Raw genomic sequence first — 21,743 nt, 5'->3', positions numbered from 1 at the left:
TCGCTCAATAAAGGCGACGACAAACATGGTAAAAACTCACTTGACAAATTTCTCACTTAGCAGCATAAATTTTGGGCTTCAATTGCGGTCGTAAGCCGAGGACAACCTCTACACGCTCAAAGCTACAGAATGATGATCAATCGTCACAATACCAATACGTAAGATTGGGTGTAAGTCCCATGAGAAAGTCAAACGGAGATACTATTATATTTGATTCTTCTAATCGGAAAAATACAGGGGCTCTTTCTGAACGGCGTTGACGTCGGAATCTTTCAACCCTCCAGATACGTCATGATTTTGCAGGACACCAGCCCATAATAGGTTTCCAGTAAGGTGCAATCTTCATCGCCTTTCATTTCCTCCCATTCTTGGAGAAGCTGGCTGGTCTCTGACACCGTCGAAGTGAAAATATATTTATAGCAGCATCGGTTGTACCAGATACGTCTCTCCCCAGAAAACCGGGAGCTGTGGATAGGCACCACGCCGGCTGCCCTTGCACAGACGCCCACAAAAACGCCAGGGGGTAGGGAAGGAGGAACTTCTCTAGAAGTTACGTAGATCTTCCGAGCAACATCTTGCGAGATGACCAAGGCCGTGACACTGCAGTAGTCCGGATAATACTGTCCAGGATATTTTCTTACGGAGGTAAAACTGCCGTTGCGGAATTCTTTGTTGGGGACGCTCGGATGAATCACCCTTCCAAGATAGATGTCTTCAGGATGAGTTCTCAAGTTGAGCAAATATTCAACCAAGGTTTGGAGGTTGGCAAACATATCCTCGTCTACTTTGAGAATGAACCTGGCCTCGGGGCAAAAAGTTACGGTCCACTCGATGGCCCTCTTGATCTTCAGTGTCTGATTCTCAGGGGTATCAAGAAAGATTCCTTGGATGAGATCCTGTTGTTGGTCTGATTCTTTGATGACCTCCACTTGGGCGGTAGCTGAAGACGGCTTGCCCAACACAAACAAAACCAGCGTGGCGTAACCTTGGATGTAGGTCACGTTGGCCCATGTTTTCCGAATTGCATCGCGCCTGGACAGGTTTTGGGGGCTACTGAAGATGAGAACCAACAGGAAGATCTCTCGGTTGGAGCAGGCTTCTGAGTCACTAATAACATAATCCTGGGAGATATTGGTCTTCATGGAGGACATGTCCAGAATCCGGGCTCTTTCCCGAGCTCGGAGAACTTTGGTATCCATGTAAGTGGTGGGGATGGCTTGTAAGAAATATTCTTCCATGAGATCGGCTCCGAAGAGCAAAATGTGGAAAAGGACCACATTGAAGAGCATAAAACACCACTGGTGAGTTCGGAGCCTACAGAAAATCAGCTGTTGAAATGGAGAGGAATAAGAATTAGTGCTCGTTTCCTTCGACATTCGTGCTTTTCGGTTCTTGCTGTGGAGTCAGAAATATTGAGGAGAGGAGAGAAAAGGAGAGGAGGAAAGAAGAAGAGAAGAGAAAATATTTGTAGCTCAGGGCTGAACTGTGGACTCCTTGGTGCTCTCTGAGCTTGGTGGTTTCATTGCAGATATTTCATTACCCAACTAGGTGTGTTGTCATCAGTTACGTAGCACTGATGATGTTACCTAGTTGGGTAACTAAACGTCTGCAAGAAAACCAAGCTCAGAGAGCACTAAGGATTCCACAGTCTTCCTTCTCCTCCTTCTCCTTCTCCTCCTCCTCCTTCTCCTTCTCGTTCTCCCTCTCCTCCTCCTCCTCCTCCTTCTTCTCCTTCTCCTTCTCCTCCTCCTCTTCTCCTCCTCCTCCTCCTCTTCTTCTCCTTCTCCTTCTTCTCCTTCTCCTTCTCCTTCTCGTCCTCCTCCTCCCCTTCCCCTTCCCCTCCTCCTCCTCCTCCTCTTCTTCTTCTCCTCCTCCTCTCCTCCTCCTCCTCCTCCTCCTCCTCCTCCTCCTCCTCCTCCTTCTCCTCTTCTTCTCCTTCTCCTTCTTCTCCTCCTCCTTCTCCCTCTCCTCCTCCTCCACTCCCTTCTAGCACTGATGATGTCCCTAGTTGGGAAAGAAAACATCTGCAAGAAAACCTTCAAGCTCAGAGAGCACCAAGGAGCCTACAATCAGAAATATTAATGATAATGTGCTTAGATTAAATGTAGATTTATTTGGCTATGCGCAGTATTCATATAATGCATTTAGAGAAGAGAGACAAGCATGCAGAGACCAGGGTATATAAAAGCATTGGAATACATTCCCACACTTCATTCTAGTTCTCTGTTAATATAGGCTATCATGAATTAAAACCATTTAATTGGATTGTGGTTTTTTTTTTAAAAAAAAAACATGCATATTTAAAAAAAACCATCCTTGGAGGCTTCTTGCCTGTAACTGAATCAAGTGCTTTTTTTTTAAAAAAGTCTCAAATTTAACCCTGGCTGCAGTAGATCAGGCTGAAATAAAGAGCAGCCAGCCAGAGAAAATCTGAATTAGGAAATTTTATTTCCCATTTCTGCCTTGCAACAAAGCATGTGTGCTAAAAACCACAAATGTCAAATGGCCTCTTGAATATTAGCAAAATGCATGGTGGGGGGGGGGAAGCATTTGATTTTTAAGTAGGATTTATCTCCTCATTTCAATATTGTCCCAATAGCGTTTAGAGATGCTCAGAACTTACCCGCATGGTCTTTACGGAGACGATGCTGGAATTTTTCGAGTCGGGAGGTGGTGTGTGTACAGCTTTGGGGAATGTTTTTGCAATTGGAGTAGCATTTCATGTAGAAAAGCACACCCAGATAGAGTTTCTCTTGTGTCAGTCACCAAGTACAGCATTCTTTTTAAATTGTTTTTTTTTTCCATCCTCTTTTTGAATCCGAGCAAAGGCAGTGTAATACCAGAGGATGGTGATCATGTTACGTGTTGGCATAGGATTCTTAATTTCTGAGTGGACCACAACAGAGGCTGTAGATCAGCACTCTTGAACAAAGGCAGGTGTGTGTGTGTGAGAGAGAGAGAGAGAGAGAGGGAGGGAGGAGAAAAGAGGGAGGAGAGAAAAGAAAAGAGAAGAGACAGGCGAGAGAAGAGGGGAAGAGAGATAAGAGAGGGAGGAGAGAAGAGAGAGAGGAGAGGTGTGCGCACTCGCTTTGGGCACTTGGCACCAGAAAGGTTAACCATCACTGCTCTAGGGTTTAGTTTTTGCAAGATCTCAGTCCCGAGTGCCATTTTTGAAAAGAGGCGAGCGATTCAATTAGGAGATATATATATATATATATATATATATATATATATATATATATATATATATATATATATATATATATATATATATATATATATATATATATATAATAAAGAGAAGATTGTGGTTTCCGTGAACACCAGCATCTGTTTATAGACTGTTTTGACACTTCTGAGCGTTGTGTGATGAGACACCTTGAAATGAGAACCCAAAGGGAAATATTAGCTGGCTAGGAGTCTCTTTTCCAACCCTAACCCTACCCCGTCAAACGTCTGCGTTACCCAGGTAGTTCTCGATTTACAACCTCATTTGAGCCCAAAACGTCTGCTGCGAAGCGAGACATCTGCTAAGTCCGGTTTGCCCCATTTTACGACCGTTCTTTTCACAGTTGTCAAGTGAATCACTACAGTTCTTAAATTAGTACCATGGTGGTTAAGTGAATCTGGTTTCCCCCGTTGACTTTAATGCTTGTCAGAAGGTCACAAGAAGGGATCAGATGACCTTGGGACACTGCAGCCGTCATAAATGTGAGCATCTGAATTTTGGGGACCTGACCATGGGGATGCTGCCTGCCTGCCTGCCTGCCTGCCTGCCTGCCTGCCTGCCTATCTATCTAGCTATCTAGCTATCTAGCTATCTAGCTATCATCTCTATCTATCTATCTATCTATCTATCTATCTATCTATCTATCTATCTATCATCTATCATCTATCTAACTATCTATCTATCTATCTTCTCTCTCTCATCTATCTATCTATCTATCATCTCTCTCATTATCTATCTATCTATCTATCTATCTATCTATCTATCTATCTATCATCTCTCTCTCTCCTATCTATCTATCTATCTATCTATCTATCTATCATCAATCCATCCATCCATCCATGGAACGGAACGGAACGGAACAGAACAACAACAGAACAGAACAGAACAGAGCCTTGATAGTACAGTGGTTTAATGCACCCTGTTATTAACACAGCTGCCTGCAATTTCTGCTGGTTCGAATCTCTCCAAGGCTCAAGGTTGACTCAGCCTTCCATCCTTTCTAAGGTAGGTGAAATGAGGACCCAGTTTGTGGGGGCAATAAGCTGACTTTGTATAAATATACAAAAGTATGAAGGATATTGCTTAACGCATTGTAAGCCGCCCTGAGTCTCCGGAGAAGGGCGGCATATAAATCAAATTAAAAAAAACAAACAAACAGAATTCTTTATTGACCAAAGTATGATTGGACACACAAGGAATTTGTCTTTGGTGCATAAACTCTCAGTGTACATAAAAGCTATAAGTGATAAATCATGACCATAGTCATCATAAAAATACATTTTTATATATACATAAATACATACATATGTGTGTATTATATATGTACAAAAATACATATATACATACCCACTAATATATATATAAAACACTAATATATATATTTAACATATTATTCTATTATAAATAACACATTATTCTACTACAAATAAACCATGTTTATTTATAAAGCCTGCGGGAACCAAGATGGCCACATTCCTGGCTCAGCACAGGGGGATCCGTTGCCTGGCCAAGCACGCCAGCTTCGCCTGGCATGTGGGAGAGAGATCTCTTTCCACAGGTGCAGAGCGCGGCTCGGCACACGCAGACCTCTCGGCTTCTCCACAGCTGCTCGTGCGCGTCTTTGACGGTTTCCATTCTCTTTGGGGAGGGGGCTCGGCTGGAGCAAGGCTCAGAGGCCCCGAGACTGAAAAGCGTTTGGAGGGGCACGTGACCTGGATTTAAAAAAATAAAATAAAAAATTGTTAACTAACCAAGTTCCTTTGTATTTTAATTTGACTTTCTTTTCTCTCTTTTCAAATCACGTTCGGGCTCCTTACGAACTGGAATGACGCAATAGCCTTTTAACATTCCTAAATTGAAAAGATAAAACTGGCTGGAGATAAGAAAGAAAAAGGAAATAAGATACCCGATAAGTATCTTATAAGATGATAGGATAAGATGATAAGATGTCCGAACTGAATCAAAGAAGAAATCTATCTATCTTATCACTATTATCTATTCTCTCTATCATCTATCACTATATCTATTCTCTATTACTATCTCTATTATCTATTCTCTCTATCACTATATATTATCTATCCTCTATCACTATCTATTATCTATTCTCTATCTATCATTTTTCACTATCTCTCCATCTCTCTATTATCTATCTATTCTCTATCATCTATCATTATCACTATCCATCTCTCTATTATCTCTATTATCTCTCTCTCTCTATCTATCACTATTATCTATTCTCTCTATCATCTATCACTATATCTATTCTCTATTACTATCTCTATTATCTATTCTCTCTATCACTATATATTATCTATCCTCTATCACTATCTATTATCTATTCTCTATCATTTATCACTATCTCTCCCTCTCTCTATTATCTATTCTCTATCATCTATCATTATCACTATCCATCTCTCTATCTATCTATCTATCTATCTATCTATCTATCTATCTATCATCTCTCTATCTCTCTATCACTATTATCTATTCTCTCTATCATCTATCATTTATCACTATCTCTCCATCTCTCTATTATCTATCTATCTATCTATCTATCTATCTATCTATCTATCTATCTATCATCTCTCTATCATCTCTCTATCTCTCTCTCTCTATCACTATTATCTATTCTCTCTATCATCTATCATTTATCACTATCTCTCCCTCTCTCTATTATCTATTCTCTATCATCATTATCACTATCCATCTCTCTATTTATCTATTTATCTATCTATCTATCTATCATCTCTCTCTCTCTCTCTCTCTCTCTCTCTCTATCTATCTATCTATCTATCACTATTATCTATTCTCTCTATCATCTATCATTTATCACTATCTCTCCATCTCTCTATTATCTATCTATCTATCTATCTATCTATCTATCTATCTATCTATCTACTTACCAGATAAGAAAAAAGTTTTTTAGTACAAATTAGGGTCTGGTTTATCTCTCTCATGAACTTTAAACAACCTTTCACCTTACAATTTACGGCCCTGCTGACGTCAGACCTCATTTTAATCAACGTGGGTGACATTATGGGATGCAAATATGTAACATGTTTGAATACATGCAAGATTCAGAATAACACAGTTGGAAGGGACCTTGTAGGCCTGACGAGGTGGCTCAGTGGCCAAGACAACTGAGCTTGTCGCTCAGAAAGGTTGGCAGTTTGGCGGTTTGAATCTCTAGTACAGGCCTCCTGCGTGGGCAGGGGGTTGGACTAGATGACCTCCAAGGTCCCTTCCAACTCCGTTACTATTACTGTTCCTCTCACAAGCCCTTGAAGAACGAACGGAGAAAGCAAACCCAAGCTTGATACTCAATATCAAGACTGAATTGCTATATTAAAGAATAACATAAACACAGCTAGAACCGATACAGATTTTCTTTTTCTTATATTATTTTTTTTTCATAAACAAAAAATCAATCACATATATATATATATTTCCTCCCCTCCCTTTCCCCCTCCTATACACTGATAATATTACCTAGTTTGGGTCATGAAACAAGCTCAGAGAGCACCAAGGAGCCCTCATGTATTTAATCTTCTCCTCTTTTCTCCTTTCTTTCCCTTCTCCCTTCCCTTTTCTCTCCTTTCCATCCTTCCTTCCACAGATGTCTTCAGGGGGTCCAAAAAGTCAAACCACAATCCTGTGATAGCTCCCCCCCTCCATCCTCTTTTCAACATCCATTGGACTAGAAGCAATTGGAGCCAATCCATCCATCCATCCATCCATCCATCCATCCATCCATCTTGAACTTAATTGCCTCACCGATGTCATGAATTGCCCTGGGGCCAAAGACCTGCGAACCCAAGCAATCCAGATGACCTCAAGAGTGCCTCATGAGCCCAGCTTCCCACTTCTGAGCTGGAATAAGATCCCTTCGGCGTCTGGTTACACCAACTCTCTCTTTGGAGAAGAACAATGGATTCATGAGAATTCCCCCTTGGCGTGTGACTCAGTGAAAGAGATGCTTGCTGTTTCTATTTTTGGCTCCGGAGTTTGCATATAAGCTTGGGACTCTGCATCCTGAGTCAAGGACAGCTTGTCCGGAGCATCCCTAAAACGACAGGATGGGTGTATACGAAGACAGAGGGTAAGCGAACTCACTTTGCACGCTGGAAAAACTAATCTGACCCCTAATCTGAGTAATAATCCGTGCTATTCTTCCTTTCTTAGAGTAATTTCCCTTCAAGGCAGATTTGATCAGACAGCCCTTCCAAGAAAGGACTAAAATTAGCCAAGCAGGGACCCATGGACGCCCATTCCTTTGGGCATGATCAAAACTCCTTTTAGATCTTTTTTAAAATAGTTCTCTGCTGGTTGTTTACTCTTGAGTCAAAGAGTCTAGGGAACGAGTGGAATCGAGCATCGACGGATGCTTCTAAAATTTCCCTGCTTCTGTTTTGATTCTGGCATCAAATTCCCTTTGCAGGGGCAAAATTTTACAGCTCAGAAGGTCACATTTAGCTTTCCTTTGGAAGATTTCTTACAGAAGGGCGATAATCACATTTTTAAAAATAATGTTAATGGTGATTCAATCGTGGGTTTCTGCAGGGAGCAGATCGAACCAAAAAGGAAGCTGGTTAGTTGGAGAGCCAAGCATATGTCGTCCAACAGTGGCCGTCCCTTAGAGATGCTTTATGCAAGTAAGTTTATTGGCTTTTTCTATATTTCTTTGCAGTAGAAGCCGACAATGTTCTCTTTTCATGGGGTGGAGAAACCCATCCAGGAGAGTTTAGAACAAGGTTTTGATTGTTGTTTTATTGTTGTTTTTTTTTACAAAAGACTAAACCTTTAAAGCAGGGGTGAAATCCAGCAGGTTCTGACAGGCTCTGGAGAACCAGTAATGGAAATTTTGAGTAGTTCAGAGAACCGGTAGCGGAAATTTTGAATAAGTTCGGAGAACTGGCAAATACCACCTCTGGTGGTCCCAGAGTGGGGTGGGAATGGAGATTTTGCAATATCCTTCCCCTGGAGTGGGGAGGGAATGGGGATTTTGCAGTATCCTTCCCCTGGAGTGGGGTGGGAATGGAGATTTTGCAATATCCTTCCCCCAGGAGTGGGGAGGGAATGGGGATTTTGCAGTATCCTTCCCCTGCCACTCCCATAAGCCACATCCACCAAGCCACACCATGCCCACCAAGCCACGTCCACAGAACCGGTAGTAAAAAAAAAATTGAATTTCACCACTGCTTTAAAGGATTTATTTTTCATACTTCATCCAAACAGCTTGCAGATTAATAATATTTTTTTTTAAAAAAAGAGCTGGTTCGTATTATCACATGTGGTAGACATGCCCAAGAGCGTGAAAATACTGGATAAAAATACACACATGGCTGGAAAAAAATGATAAAACTACATACAGATCTGAAACCAGAGATGTTTTTGCTGGGCATTCTACCAGAAAAAATATGATAAAAAGACAGCATATTTGATTTTTCATATATTAACGGCAGCCAGAATTGTATTTGTGCAACAATGGAAAGATGAGATTGTGCAGAAATGGATAGGTTAACACTTGCTATTAAGGATAAAGAAGAAAATGAATATTTTTTTGATATGGGATACATTTTATCAATGGCTAGATAATAGAAACAGTAATTAGAAACGAAGAGATATAAAGGGAGGAAATGGGACAGAGGAGAATCGTTAAAGAAGACAATGTTAAATGTTAAGTATTAAGGTTATTATGTTGTTATATGATTAATATGAGGGTGATGACTAAATATAATGAAGATATATAAATATGATTATCAAAATATAATTGTATCCAGAATACACACTGTTTGATGAAAAGTGAGTGTTATATAAATAAAGCAAATAAAACATTAAAAAAAAAGAGTTTATCCTATAAAATGATAAGAAAACAATGGAAAAAGCTCTGGTGAGAAAGGGAAATCATAATAACAACAATCAACCTAATAAGGCATTAACTCTTAATGTTGTAACGATCACAGTCTCTCCATAAACCAGTCAATCAAATGCCTGTTGCAACGCAATCATTCAAAGGCAAAAACGAAATTTACCACTTTAATTTACAGTTGGGGGAGTCAGCCCTACAGGCATCACCGGTGGGGTGGAGCGTTACAACCCCCTAGATCATGAGTGGCAAATCCTGGGCTCGGTCTCGAGGCAGCGGAGTGGCATCGGGGTGGCTTCCCTTAATGGATCCATCTATGCAGCAGGTGGCCACGATGGACTTGTCTGCCTCAATAGCGTTGAGAGGTAAGTGGTTGCCTTGAAGGAAGATCATCTAGAGATGGTCGATGGCTGGATTTCTCCACTATATTTCCTAGCCGTTCTCGTCCTTTGTTCCAGTCTATTTTCTAAAACGTTGGGGATTTTATGTTGATCTTTGTTTGTTGGGAGTCGTTCGAGTTGGCAGCATCCAATTAAATAAATAAATCCCTCTCCCAACTTTCCTTGGGTCGTTGGGGAACAGTAGACTATGTTGGGGGTTTGCAAAGGGGAAGAATCCTGGAGAACAAACAGGGAGTGTGTCTAAAATGCAAAACGCTCCTTTTTTCTTCATTTCTGGTTACTTTTTTCCAAGTTGTTTTTCTCTCCTACCTTCTCAGTCTGAAATTGACTGGATTTCAATTCCCTGCTCTCTTTGAAAATAACTGAATTTCAACTCCCTGCTCCCTATGAAATTGGCTGAATTTAATTCCCTGCTCCCTTTGAAAATGACTGAATTTCAACTCCCTGCTCCCTTTGAAATTGACCGAATTTCAATTCCCTGCTCCCTTTGAAAATGACCGAATTTCAATTCCCTGCTCCCTTTGAAATTGACTGAATTTCAATTCCCTGCTCCCTTTGAAATTGACTGAATTTCAATTCCCTGCTCCCTTTGAAAATGACTGAATTTCAACTCCCTGCTCCCTATGAAATTGGCTGAATTTAATTCCCTGCTCCCTTTGAAAATGACTGAATTTCAACTCCCTGCTCCCTTTGAAATTGACTGAATTTCAATTCCCTGCTCCCTTTGAAATTGACTGAATTTCAATTCCCTGCTCTCTTTGAAAATAACTGAATTTCAACTCCCTGCTCCCTATGAAATTGGCTGAATTTAATTCCCTGCTCCCTTTGAAAATGACTGAATTTCAACTCCCTGCTCCCTTTGAAATTGACTGAATTTCAATTCCCTGCTCCCTATGAAATTGGCTGAATTTAATTCCCTGCTCCCTTTGAAAATGACTGAAGTTCAACTCCCTGCTCCCTTTGAAATTGACCAAATTTCAATTCCCTGCTCCCTTTGAAATTGACTGAATTTCAATTCCCTGCTCCCTTTGAAAATGACTGAATTTCACCTCTCTGCTCTCAACTCTCAAAAGTTGTACTCACAGGTTTTATGGAGCCTGCGGAGGCGCCACTAGTTGAGTCACTTGCCATTCTCCCAGCTTGCCGAGAAATGTTTTGCACCGTTCCTTTTCCTTGCGAGATGACTAAGACGTTCTTGGTATTTTTATGATCTCTTTATTTACAAGCCCAGTCAATTACATAATGACGTCTGCTCCTTAAAAAAAGAAGGGAAAAAAAAACCCATAAGCACTTCTAATCCCTCCAGAGCTACGATTGCTTTCCAAACAGGTGCAAAGTACAAGTTTCTCTCACTTTTAAAGTGATCCGTTCTCCATTTTCAAAGCTGGTGGGCTGACAGCTCTCTACCCTGGCTTAAGGAAAAGCGACTTCCCGTCATCCGTGGCCAGCAGTGATTTTTTTCTTCTTTTTCTTAAGGACATGCTGCCATTAAGCCACACAAACAAGGATCTTAGGAGAAAAATGCCTCTGGAATCAACTCACGCCTGAAGTTTAAATATTTTCCATTGGTTAGGCCAGGAATGTCGAACTTTTTCGGCACACGCGTGCACGCGGAATAGAATAGAATAGAATAGAATAGAATAGAATAGAATAGAATAGAATAGAATAGAATAGAATAGAATAGAATTATAAATAATAGGAATAGGAATAGAAGAGAAGAGAATAAGAAATAATAGAATTATAAATAATAGAAATAGGAATAGAATAGAATAGAATTATAAATAATAGAAATAGGAATAGGAATAGAATAAAATAGAATCAGAAATAATAGAAATAGAAATAATAGAAATAGGAATAGACTAGAATAGAATAAGAAATAATAGAATTATAAATAATAGAAATAGGAATAGAATAGAATAGAAATAGAAATAATATAAATAGGAATGGAATGGAATGGAATGGAATGGAATGGAATGGAATGGAATGGAATGGAATAGAATAGAATAGAATAGAATAGAATAGAATAGAATAGAATAGAATAGAATAGAATAGAATAGAATAGAATAGACACACATATACATATACATACACTTGCATATACATATATGTACCTACGCATAGTTTTAAGAGCAATAGTAAGAACTAAAACAGACCAAAACAAATTAAAAGATTTCCTTGACTGAAATCTGTGATCCTTCCTTCCTGCATTGTTATCTTCTCATTGGGACCCCTGACAGAGTCCCTTACCCCTTCTGCCCTTCCCGTGCCAGTCTTCCCCTTAGCAAAGGAAGTGTATCTTGACTGACACCCGAACGTGAATTCCTTCTCGTCCTGACATCCCCGGTGCCTGTTTAGCAGCTTGTCATTCCTGTTAGATCTGATGGGATTATTTTGATGGGTCCCATTACTCCTCTCTCGGAGCCCCGCTCAACGTCTCCGGCCCATTCCGTTGTTGGGTGCTGACCTCAACTCATCGGCCAACTGAATATAATCTTGGTTCAAAGAGGTGTCACGTTAATTTTTAGCCCCGTGGCTGCAGAGGGCTGGAATTTTCCCCCCGCCTTGGGAAATAGGAGCACTTTGTGGAAAGATTAACCTTGTTCCCTTGCCAAAAAAAAAAAAAAAAAAAATTCAAATTAAGAGTTCGGGTAGTCCTCGACTTATGGCCAGAATGGAGCCCCAAATTTCTGTGGCTAAGGGGAAACATTTCTTAAGCGAGTTTTGGCCCCATTTCTTGCTATAGCTCTTAAGTGAATCTGACTTTCCCCGTTGACTTTGCTTGTCAAAAGGTGATCAAATGCAGAGGTGATATAGATATTTGGGAGAACCGGCAGCTCCGATGATCAGTTGGCCCCGCCCACTCTATCAGGGGTGGGTTCTAAATTTTTTTTACTACCGGTTCTGTGGGCGTGGCTTATTTTGTGGGTGTGGCTTGATAGTCATGTGACAATTCTTTAGGCTTTAGCAGAGGTACTGGTCTACCAGGCTTTTAGCTGCTTGCAGAGCTGTACTGGTCTACCTATTTGTTTTTGGAGGCACCGGTCTACCAGATACTGGTCTACTCATTTGTTTTCGGAGGCACCGGTCTACTCATTTGTTTTTACAGGCATCGGTCTACCAGATACTGGTCTACTCATTTGTTTTTGGAGGCACCGGTCTACCAGATACTGGTCTACTCATTTGTTTTCGGAGGCACCGGTCTATCACCACACTTCCTTTTAACACTGATCAGCTGTAGGGCGGCCCTTTGAAGCAAGAGTTTAAACAGTTTTTTTCCTTCTAGCCGATCAGCTGGGGCTCAGGAGGTAGCGAATAGATTGGGGGCGGGGCCAAATAAAAGGTGAGAATAACACAGTGGTGGGCAGCTCCCGAACAAAGAGAACCGGTTCGGTGATGTCATATCGTCACCACTACCGGTTCGGCGGAACCGGGCAGAACCGGGCAGAACCCATCACTGCGCTCTATTCTGTCCTTTATTTCCTGCTTTGTAGCTCATCTCAATCACACGGCACAGCTGATTTCTCTGCCCCCACCTCACGGTTCTACTTACCGTTGCTGACTTGGAAGATAAGCAGCTGAGCTTCTAAATGCCCCATTTTCAGTGCAAGCGCCTTAGGGGCGCGAACGCACGCACAAAGCGCACGCTCACCGAACCGATTGTTAAATCGGCAGCATTCCACCACCGATCACATGTCCTTGGGACCCAGCAACGGTCATAAGTATGAACCAGTTGCCAAGCATCTGAATTTCGAACCCATGATCCAGGGCATGCTAAAAAGGTCATAAGTGTGAAAAATAGTCATAAGTCCCCCTTTTTTCAGCACCGTCGTAACTTTGAATGGTCACTAGATGAATGTTGTAAGTCAAGGACTACCTCTAGTTTATGTTTACTCTGCAATCGCATTGTACAAGTCCTGGCTTTGGATCAGCTTCCTCTCCTCTTCCTATGGAGGGGAAAACACCCTACCCCTCCCCTCCCATGCCCAGAACCTCTCCTCCATCTTACTTCTTCTCTGGTAGGTATGTGCCCGAAATCAATGAGTGGAAGAGAAACGTCGCACCTCTGAGTGAACCCAAGCAAGATGTCGCTATGGCTGAACTCGGCGGTTACTTATATTGCGCCGGTGGTTTTGATGGCCTGGTTTGCCTCAACACGTTGGAAAGGTAAGCCCAGTTGGCATGCTGACTTGAGGCCATGCTGGCCGCGTTATAGTAGCTGATATTTATAGTTGATAGCCTTTTACCTCCCACAAAGATCTCTTCCCCAATTCAAATCAAAATAGATTGATGTAATATCTAGAAGGAGACGGGGCTGGAGTCAATCACTTTGGGAAGCTCATAGGAGAGAGGGAGAGGGAGGAAGAGAAGGAGAAGGAAGATATGGAGAAGGAGGAGGTAGATATGGAGAAGGAGGAGGAGGAGAAGGATAAAGGATGAAGGGAGGAGGGAGGAGGAGGAAAATACGGTGAAAGAGGAGGAAGATATGGAGAAGAAGGATATAGGATGGAGGGAGGAGGAGCAAGAGAAGGCGAAGGAAGATATGGAGAAGCAGGAGAAAGATATGGAGAAGGAGGGGAGGATATAGGATGGAGGGAGGAGGAGGAGCAAGAGAAGGCGAAATAAAATATGGAGAAGCAGGAGGAAGTTATGGAGAAGGAGGAGAAGGGTATAGGATGAAGGGAGGAGGAGGAGCAAGAGAAGGCGAAGGAAAATATGGAGAAAGAAGGAAGAGAAGGATAAAAATAAAGAATGAAAAGAGGAGGAGGAGGAGGACGAGGAGGAGGAGGAGGAGGAGGAGGAGGAGGAGGAGGAGGAGGAGGAGGAGGAAGAATACAAACAAGAGAAAACCAATCTGTTATCTCAATCAGTTATCTCAAAAAATGGCAACTCAGCCCAGGTGGTGAGAAACGTAGGAAAAAAAACAATTCAAATCATTCCATCTTAAGGAAGTTTCTTCCAAACAAGAGTAGGTAGGTCCTTCTTCTTGCACTTTCCAAGCTACCTATGATGCAGTGCAGTCCAGAATCACAGGAGAGACGGGGGGGCAAAGACAGACCCTCCCTAGTAGTTCACAGAGGACATCCATAGTTACGGCAGATCGTTGCTTTACTCTGGCAAGATTCGGTCGGTAGGCAAACGACAATAACGGAACTACTCAGAAATAACTCCGACTGTCATCCTTGGTTCTCGGGGCCTGACAATTCTTGCATTCAGCATGGAAGTCTTTTACTGAAATCTGTGGGTTTCTTGATCTTGAACTGGCTGCATAGGACTTGAGGAGCACCAGTTGGGAGAAGCACGCTCCACGCTTGAATTCCCGTTACGCAGAATCATCTACTTTCTCACCATTGCTGATTCCTTCCAGATATGACCCTGCGCTGGACAGATGGCAGAAGTTGGCGCCGATGAAGTGTCGTCGAAGAGGCCTGGGCTTGGCCGTGCTGGATGGGTATTTATATGCCGTTGGGGGCTCCGATGGCTATTCTCCATTATGCTCAGGTATATACCCTGGCTAAATTAGTTCTTGTACTGGGTTAAAGCCGAATAACAGAATTGGAACAGAGCAGAATAACAAGAGGCGGAAGGGACCTTGGAGGTCATCTAGTCTAACCCCCTGCTCAGGCAGGAAATCAGTAATGGCGAACCTTTTCGGCACCAAGTGCCCAAACCGGAGTGCGCTTGTATTTGCATCCATGTGTGCGCACTGGAGCACCAGAAATCCGAAGACCAGCTGGCCGGTGCATGCGTGCCTGTTTTTTGGCTGTTTTTCAGGCCATTTTCAGGCTGTTTTTCGAGCTGTTTTTGGCCCGAAAAATGGCCCGAAAAATGCTCAGTAATGGCCCCCAAATGGCCTGGGTTTTCGGCCATTTTTGGGGGCCATTTTCAGGCTGTTTTCCGGTGCTCTGGCGCCCACGAAGACCAGCTGTGCACGCCAGAAACCAGAAAAGCAGCTGGCGATGGCAGGCAGAGAGGTGCCACCTCTCATGGCCCTGAACGATTCCAGACAAATAGTTGTCCAATTTCTTCTTAAAAACCTCCAGTGTTGAAGCATCCACAACTTCCGGAGGCAAGTCGTTCCGCTGATTAATTGTTCTCGCTGTCAGGAAATTTCTCCTTTGTTACTTGAATTCTGTTTCCAACTTTCCAACTGTTTCTCTCTCTCTCTCTAAACTGAAACTGATCCAGCATTGACTAAGATGTCCTACAGAGCATTTTCTGTCTCGGAACGACAGGAAATAATTTCACGGATTTCTTTATTTTATTTTTTTAAATTTTTTGGCATTTGTGGCAGGAAAGAGAAGAGTGAAAATAATTGGTGCGTTGGGAACCAATTTGCTCCAAGTGTTTTATAGTCTCTTGTATCTCTGTATCTCTCTCTCTCTCTCTCTCTCTCTGTTCCCCTCACGCAAACATTAAAAATAGAAAATGATTATATGTATCTGTGACGTTAATTGAAATCCATGCTTCTGACTGATGGGTTTCTGTAGGCTGGGTGCTTTCCAAGTTCTAATCTAATTGGTTTGCAGTAGCGTGCATGGCTGGGTAATTATTATATTAAATTAATTAATGAAAGAAACTTAGATCAGGCAATTAGTTAACCAAAATACGCCTACCCTTGTATTAACAAATGCCGTACAATGTCAAAATAGATGAACGGTGGCTGATAACAAGAAGGCTGGAAAATGACCTTATAGACAGAACGATTACTAGATAATTTGACCTTAATATGTTTCAAAAGCAATCTCCCTTCCCTCTTCATCAGAAAAGAATCAAATAACTCCAGTGTCAGACTTCGATGCTATCTCAAAATAAATGAATTTCCAAACTGCCAATCTTTAAGGAAATCTTTTCTTTAATTGAGCACAGCCACCGGATCATGACTCGATGCGGACAAGACTGACCTTTTGCCCCCCCCCAATCCCTCCCTTTCCGATCCCCAAATCTCTGCTTCTCATTGGCTATTTTCCAAGTCATTCTTCAGACTTCTTGTCATTTCCCAGGAATGTCTCCCCCCCTTCATTTCCACGACAACCCGACTTCAAAGGGATTTGGCAGGCAAAAGTTCAGAGCTTATCTCTCTCTCCCCTCTGCTCTCTTATGCCAGCGTCGAAACGCTGACATCCAGTTATATAGAAGTCCAGTGCGGCCTCAGAGCTATTTTAGCCAGCTGCAAGAGTACAAAAGATGATAATTGCGTTCAAGTGGAGAATTGATTCCTCAATTTGATACCCAAAAGGGCATCAATTCGAAATGGGAAATTATTGATCCCAGAGACTCGAGGCATAGCCAAGAGGAACATATGAATCAATATATAACAAACAACAGTTGATCTGGTTTTATTAATTACGTTTTTGATTTCAACCCGCAATTATGGAAATCGTAGAACAGGACCCATAAACCGTTGAGTTAATTCTCTTCCTTCTGAGCTTCATCTCTGACATTCAATACCACTTTAGTGTTAATAAACACTACGCTAACCACATGTCCATTGTTGGAACACTGCATCCAGTTTTGATCACCACGATATAAAACTATTCTGTTAATAGGAGTCTATACCGCCTAATGGTAAAGGTAAAGGATCCCTTCACACATCTGTGCTAGTCGTTCCTGACTCTAGGGGGCGGTGCTCATCTTCGTTTCAAAGCCAAAGAGCCAGCGCTGTCCAAAGACGTCCCCGTGGTCATGTGGCCGGCATGACTCAACGCCAAAGGCGCACGGAACGCTGTTACCTTCCCACCAAAGGGGGTCCCTATTTTTCCACTTGCATTTTTTACGTGCTTTTGAACTGCTAGGTTGTCAGAAGAAACAAGGAACGGGAGCTCACCCTGTTACGCAGCACTAAGATTCGAACCGCCGAACTGCCTACCCTTTCGATCGACAAGCTCAGCGTCTTAGCCACTGAGCCACTGCGTCCCTGGTCCGTATACCGCCTATTTCCTGTTTAAAAGCAAGCTAGTCCTTTCAGGTTATAACTATTAATTTAAACTATTAATTTTCAGAACACAAACTGTCCCTTTCAGCTTTGGAAACAATTAATTCCTCATTCCCCCCCTTGCTAAAGTGACAACTGGCAGCACAAAGGTCAAAAACCACAGCTCTTTTTTAAAAAAAAATTTGATTCATATGCCGCCCTTCTCCGGAGACTCAGGGCGGCTTACAATGCGCTAAGCAATAGCCTTCATACTTTTGTATATTTATACAAAGTCAGCTTATTGCCCCCACAAACTGGGTCCTCAATTTACCTACCTTAGAAAGGATGGAAGGCTGAGTCAACCTTGAGCCTGGTAAGATTCGAACCTGCAGTAATTGCAGGCAGCTGTGTTAATAACAGGGTGCTTTAGACCACTGTACTACCAAGGCCCTTTAGCTCTTCACAACCCTCTTCTATTTCAGTCGAGCGCTACGATCCCAGAGAAGACCGCTGGGCTCCCTGCCCTCCGCTCCGCAGCTGTCGTGAAAACCTGGGTTGCGTCGCGTTGCAAGGCAAGATCTACGCCGTCGGTGGGCAGGATGAATTGACCGAACTCTGCACCGCGGAGCGCTTTGATCCCTTCCTCAATCGATGGACGCCTGTTAGGCCCATGAGGTCCAAAAGGAGCAAGGTAAGGAGAGCCAGGTCTAGAAACAGACAGAAAATGGAACGACCTAACACAAAGAGAAGTCTACGATTTTTAACTGTTGCTATTATCATCATCTTCTTCTTCTTTTAACAACCCCATAATCCCTTGCAGGGTGGAGTCTGGGCAACTGAATGGAGCTAGCAGAGTGTTTTTTAATGGCCGGATGCCCTTCCTGTCGCCAAAGCGGAGTTTTGTTCAGCAGATAAATTCTCATTGTGCCCAGAGAGAGAGAGAGAGAAATATCTGCCCCTACCCAGGATCGAACTCACAACCTCCTGATTGCGAGGCGAGAGCTCCACCTCTAGGCCACCACACCACTCCCAACTGTTGCTATTATCCCTTTTATCAAATTTTATTTGCTGTTCATCTCGCAGTTCAAAGCGGCTCGGAGCAGTTATAGATCATTTCCATGTTTTGGGAGCTTTTCTCTTTATCGGCTGAGCCCATGAGCAAATTTTCACGTGGGGAGTTGCATGCACATGCACGGGGGAGCGTGGGAGGTCATGCGTGCATGTGCAGAGGGGGCGCATTGCATTATGGGGGCTGGCATAAAAAGGTTAAGCCATCACTGCCATGTCAGTGCGAGCTGCACTGGCTCCTGGTGGTCTTCCGGGTGCGCTTCAAGGTGTTGGTGACCACCTTTAAAGCGCTCCATGGCTCAGGGCCGGGGTATTTACGAGACCGCCTTCTGCCACCAATAGCCTCCCACCGGCCAGTACGCTCCCACAGAGCGGGCCTCCTCCGGGTGCCGTCCACCAGACAATGTCGGCTGGCGACCCCCAGGGGGAGAGCTTTCTCTGTGGCGGCGCCCACCCTCTGGAACAACCTCCCCCCAGAGATACGTACAATAACAGACCTCCAGATTTTTCGTCGGGCCCTGAAGACCCATTTATTTCAGCTAGCTGGGCTGGCTTGAGTTAAATTTTAAACTGATTTTAAATTGGAATTTTTTAATTACGGCCAGAATATTTAATTATTTTAAACAGTTTTTAGATTTTGTATGTCTTGTTTTTACTTTGGCTGTTCACCTATATTGGAGAAGGGCGGTATAGAAATTTAAACAAACAAATAAATAAATAAACAAATAAATAAATACTGTACCCGATTAAGGGCTTGAGAAGGAAGCATTGAAGCCCCTTTCCAAATTGTTGATTTTCCAGGTAAGCCTTGCGGCTATCAGTGGGTATCTCCTGGCCATCGGCGGCTACGACGGCATCGTTCACGTTTCGACGGTGGAAGCCTTTGACCTGGATCTCAACGCATGGAGGTAGTCTTGGTATCCCTTTGCAGAGATGCTCCGCCGGGATTCTTGTTGTTATTCTTGTTGTTTTTTCCTGAATGGCACCTTCTCCTTCGGTAATTTTTGCTCTTGTCGCTCGTCGTCCAGAGTTTGCAGGTTAGAAAAACTGGGAAATAAATCCATTAAAAGGGGAGAAAGAGAATCTCTTGCACAGGTGGTCCTCGACTTACAACTGCAATCGGGACCAACATTTCCTTTACTCCCCCCCTCCTCCTGTATTTCCTTCTAACACTGATGATGTTCTCTAGTTGCATAATGAAATGTTTGCAATTAGAAAACAACCACATTCCAAGAGAACCAAGGACCCCCACAGTCCTCCTCCTCTCCCCCCTTTCTTTTAGCACTGATGATGTTCCCTAGTTGGGTAATGAAATGTTTTCAAGAAAACAACCAGACAGCACCAAGGAACTACACAGTCCTCCTCCTCTTCCTCTTCCTCTTCCTCCCCCTCCTCCCCCCTCCTCCTCTACTCCAGTCTAGCACTGATGATGTTCCCTAGTTGGGTAATGAAATGTCTGCAATTAGAAAACAGCCAAGCTCTGAGAGCACCAAGGATCCCACAGCCTTTCTTTTTCTCCTCCACTTCACAAACCTCACTCCCTTCTAACACTGATGATGTTCCCTAGTTGGGTAACGAGACGTCTGCAAGAAAACCACCAAGCTCAGAGAGCACCAAACACCCCCACAATTAACCCCCGGGCTACAAATAGACTCTTCTTTGGGTATCTATGTGAGTTTTAGATGTCCATCTTTGATGTACGTCCCACTGTTGCATGAAACAACACACAACAAGCTTCTGGAGGTTAACGCTGCCCCTTGTTCCTTCCGTTGCAGACGTTTTGGCAACATGAAGAGCCGTCACCCAGGTGGAGGCGTCACCGTGGTCCAAATGGCCACGGAAGATGTGGAATCCTTTGAGTCCTCTTGGAGCAGATAACTAGAAGAAGAACAAGAATTAGTTCTAGGTTCAGATTAGAGGTAGGGTGAGTTCTTTAGCTAGATCTAGCAGCGTCAGGACGAAGGAGCTGTAAATCCATACCCGAAACAAGATTATTTATTGTATTCGTTCACTTTCTATAGCCATCCCTCTCAGGGTGATGAACAATTAAAACAACCGTTAAAACACATAAATGAAAAAATGGAAGTTTGGAGATACTATCGTTTTCTCCACTATTTCTTTTCAGGGTCGGGATCTCCTTGGATCCTGGGGTCCTAATTTTTTCACCAGTGCCTTTCCAGTTGCATCACTGAAACTCAAAAATGCTAAATGATGGAATGGAATTAACAGAAGCAGAATACGTCTGTTGAGTCCTGATATGTTCAAGCACCATCCTATTTGGGTTAAGATACACCTATGCACATCTCATGATTGAGCCGTGGTGGCGCAGTGGTTAGAGTGCGGCATTGCAGGTTAACTCTGCCGACTTCCAGCAGTTCGATCCTGACCGGCTCAAGGTTGACTCAGCCTTCCATCCTTCCGAGGTGGGTAAAATGAGGACCCAGATTGTTGGGGGAAAGATGCTGATTCTGTAAACGACTTAGCTATGGCTGTAAAGCACTGTGAAGCAGTATTTAAGTTTAAGTGCTAATATCTATCTATCTATCTATCTATCTATCATCTATATATTATCTATTTGCCATGATGGTGCAGTGGTTAGGATGCAGTATTGCAAAATAACTCTGCTGATTTCCATGAGTTCGATCCTGACCGGCTCAAGGTTGACTCAGCCTTCCATCCAGGCAATATATGTGTTCTGTGACTTTAACATGAATATATATTGTGTGACTTTAAAGTTTTACTGCTGTTTCGTTGTAATGCTGAGTCATGCTGTAATTAGATAATCACTAGTTGTAAACGTATTTAAGAAAGGTACTGTAACGTATTCAGTTGATGATATGCTACTATTGTGTGTGGAGTTGCTATCATTGTGCTATCATTGGTGGATGGATCTGCTACCATCGGGGTTTGTTACCACAGTGAACTTGTTATTCTAACCAACTACTGTTTGTATGGTAAGAAGATTTTTGTATCACTGGACTGATTTAACTGGCAAAGACTTGGATTGATTTAAAGACTATGAGATTGTTTTTCTACTATAAAGTAAGCTTTTGATAAACCAGTTTGCACATCTCTTATTCATCGCTCTCAGCAACGTTTCTCTGTGCTCTACACTCTGCTGGTTGGTAACACAACAATATCCTTAACACTTACTATCTCTATCTATCATCTATCTATCTATCTATCTATCTATCTATCTATCTATCTATCTATCTGCCATGATGGCGCAGTGCTTAGAATGCAGTATTGCAGAATAATTCTGCCAAC

At 42.7% G+C, this 21,743-nt stretch overlaps 2 protein-coding genes across 3 annotated transcripts; one reads left to right on the top strand and one right to left on the bottom strand.

Moving 5' to 3' along the window:
- Window positions 1–148: 148 nt before the first annotated feature.
- B3GALT9 (beta-1,3-galactosyltransferase 9) lies at window positions 149–1,325 on the bottom strand. Its single transcript, XM_034416642.3, is given in 2 exon segments — window positions 149–278; window positions 281–1,325. Coding segments are annotated over 2 exon segments (1,068 nt in total). The 5' UTR covers window positions 1,290–1,325; the 3' UTR covers window positions 149–219.
- Window positions 1,326–6,845: 5,520 nt separating this feature from the next.
- LOC117665104 (uncharacterized) lies at window positions 6,846–21,534 on the top strand. Of its 2 annotated transcripts, XM_034416643.3 has the most exons (8): window positions 6,846–7,328; window positions 7,790–7,881; window positions 9,277–9,460; window positions 13,517–13,660; window positions 14,862–14,995; window positions 17,891–18,099; window positions 19,278–19,384; window positions 20,252–21,534. In XM_034416643.3, the coding sequence occupies exons 1-8, from the start codon at window positions 7,306–7,308 to the stop codon at window positions 20,352–20,354; spliced, it is 996 nt and encodes a 331-aa protein (XP_034272534.2). In that variant the 5' UTR covers window positions 6,846–7,305; the 3' UTR covers window positions 20,355–21,534. The 2 variants fall into 2 exon arrangements, with proteins under 2 accessions (XP_034272534.2, XP_087735859.1); XM_087879733.1 differs by lacking the exons at window positions 19,278–19,384; window positions 20,252–21,534 and adding an exon at window positions 18,229–18,361 and having other exon boundaries at window positions 7,202–7,328.
- Window positions 21,535–21,743: the final 209 nt, after the last annotated feature.

The sequence above is a fragment of the Pantherophis guttatus genome, chromosome 16, assembly GCF_059756535.1.
Source record: "Pantherophis guttatus breed Tessera chromosome 16, ASM5975653v1, whole genome shotgun sequence".
Classification (NCBI taxonomy): domain Eukaryota; kingdom Metazoa; phylum Chordata; class Lepidosauria; order Squamata; family Colubridae; genus Pantherophis; species Pantherophis guttatus.
Note: the sequence above shows the minus strand (reverse complement) of the source record. Positions and strands in the feature narration are given on the sequence as shown.

Coding starts and splice junctions, on each gene's coding strand:
- LOC117665104 (XM_034416643.3), top strand. CDS start 7,306: ATGGGTGTATACGAAGACAGAGG. Junction 13,661..14,861: donor TGCCTCAACACGTTGGAAAG/GTAAGCCCAGTT, acceptor GATTCCTTCCAG/ATATGACCCTGCGCTGGACA. Junction 14,996..17,890: donor CTATTCTCCATTATGCTCAG/GTATATACCCTG, acceptor CTTCTATTTCAG/TCGAGCGCTACGATCCCAGA.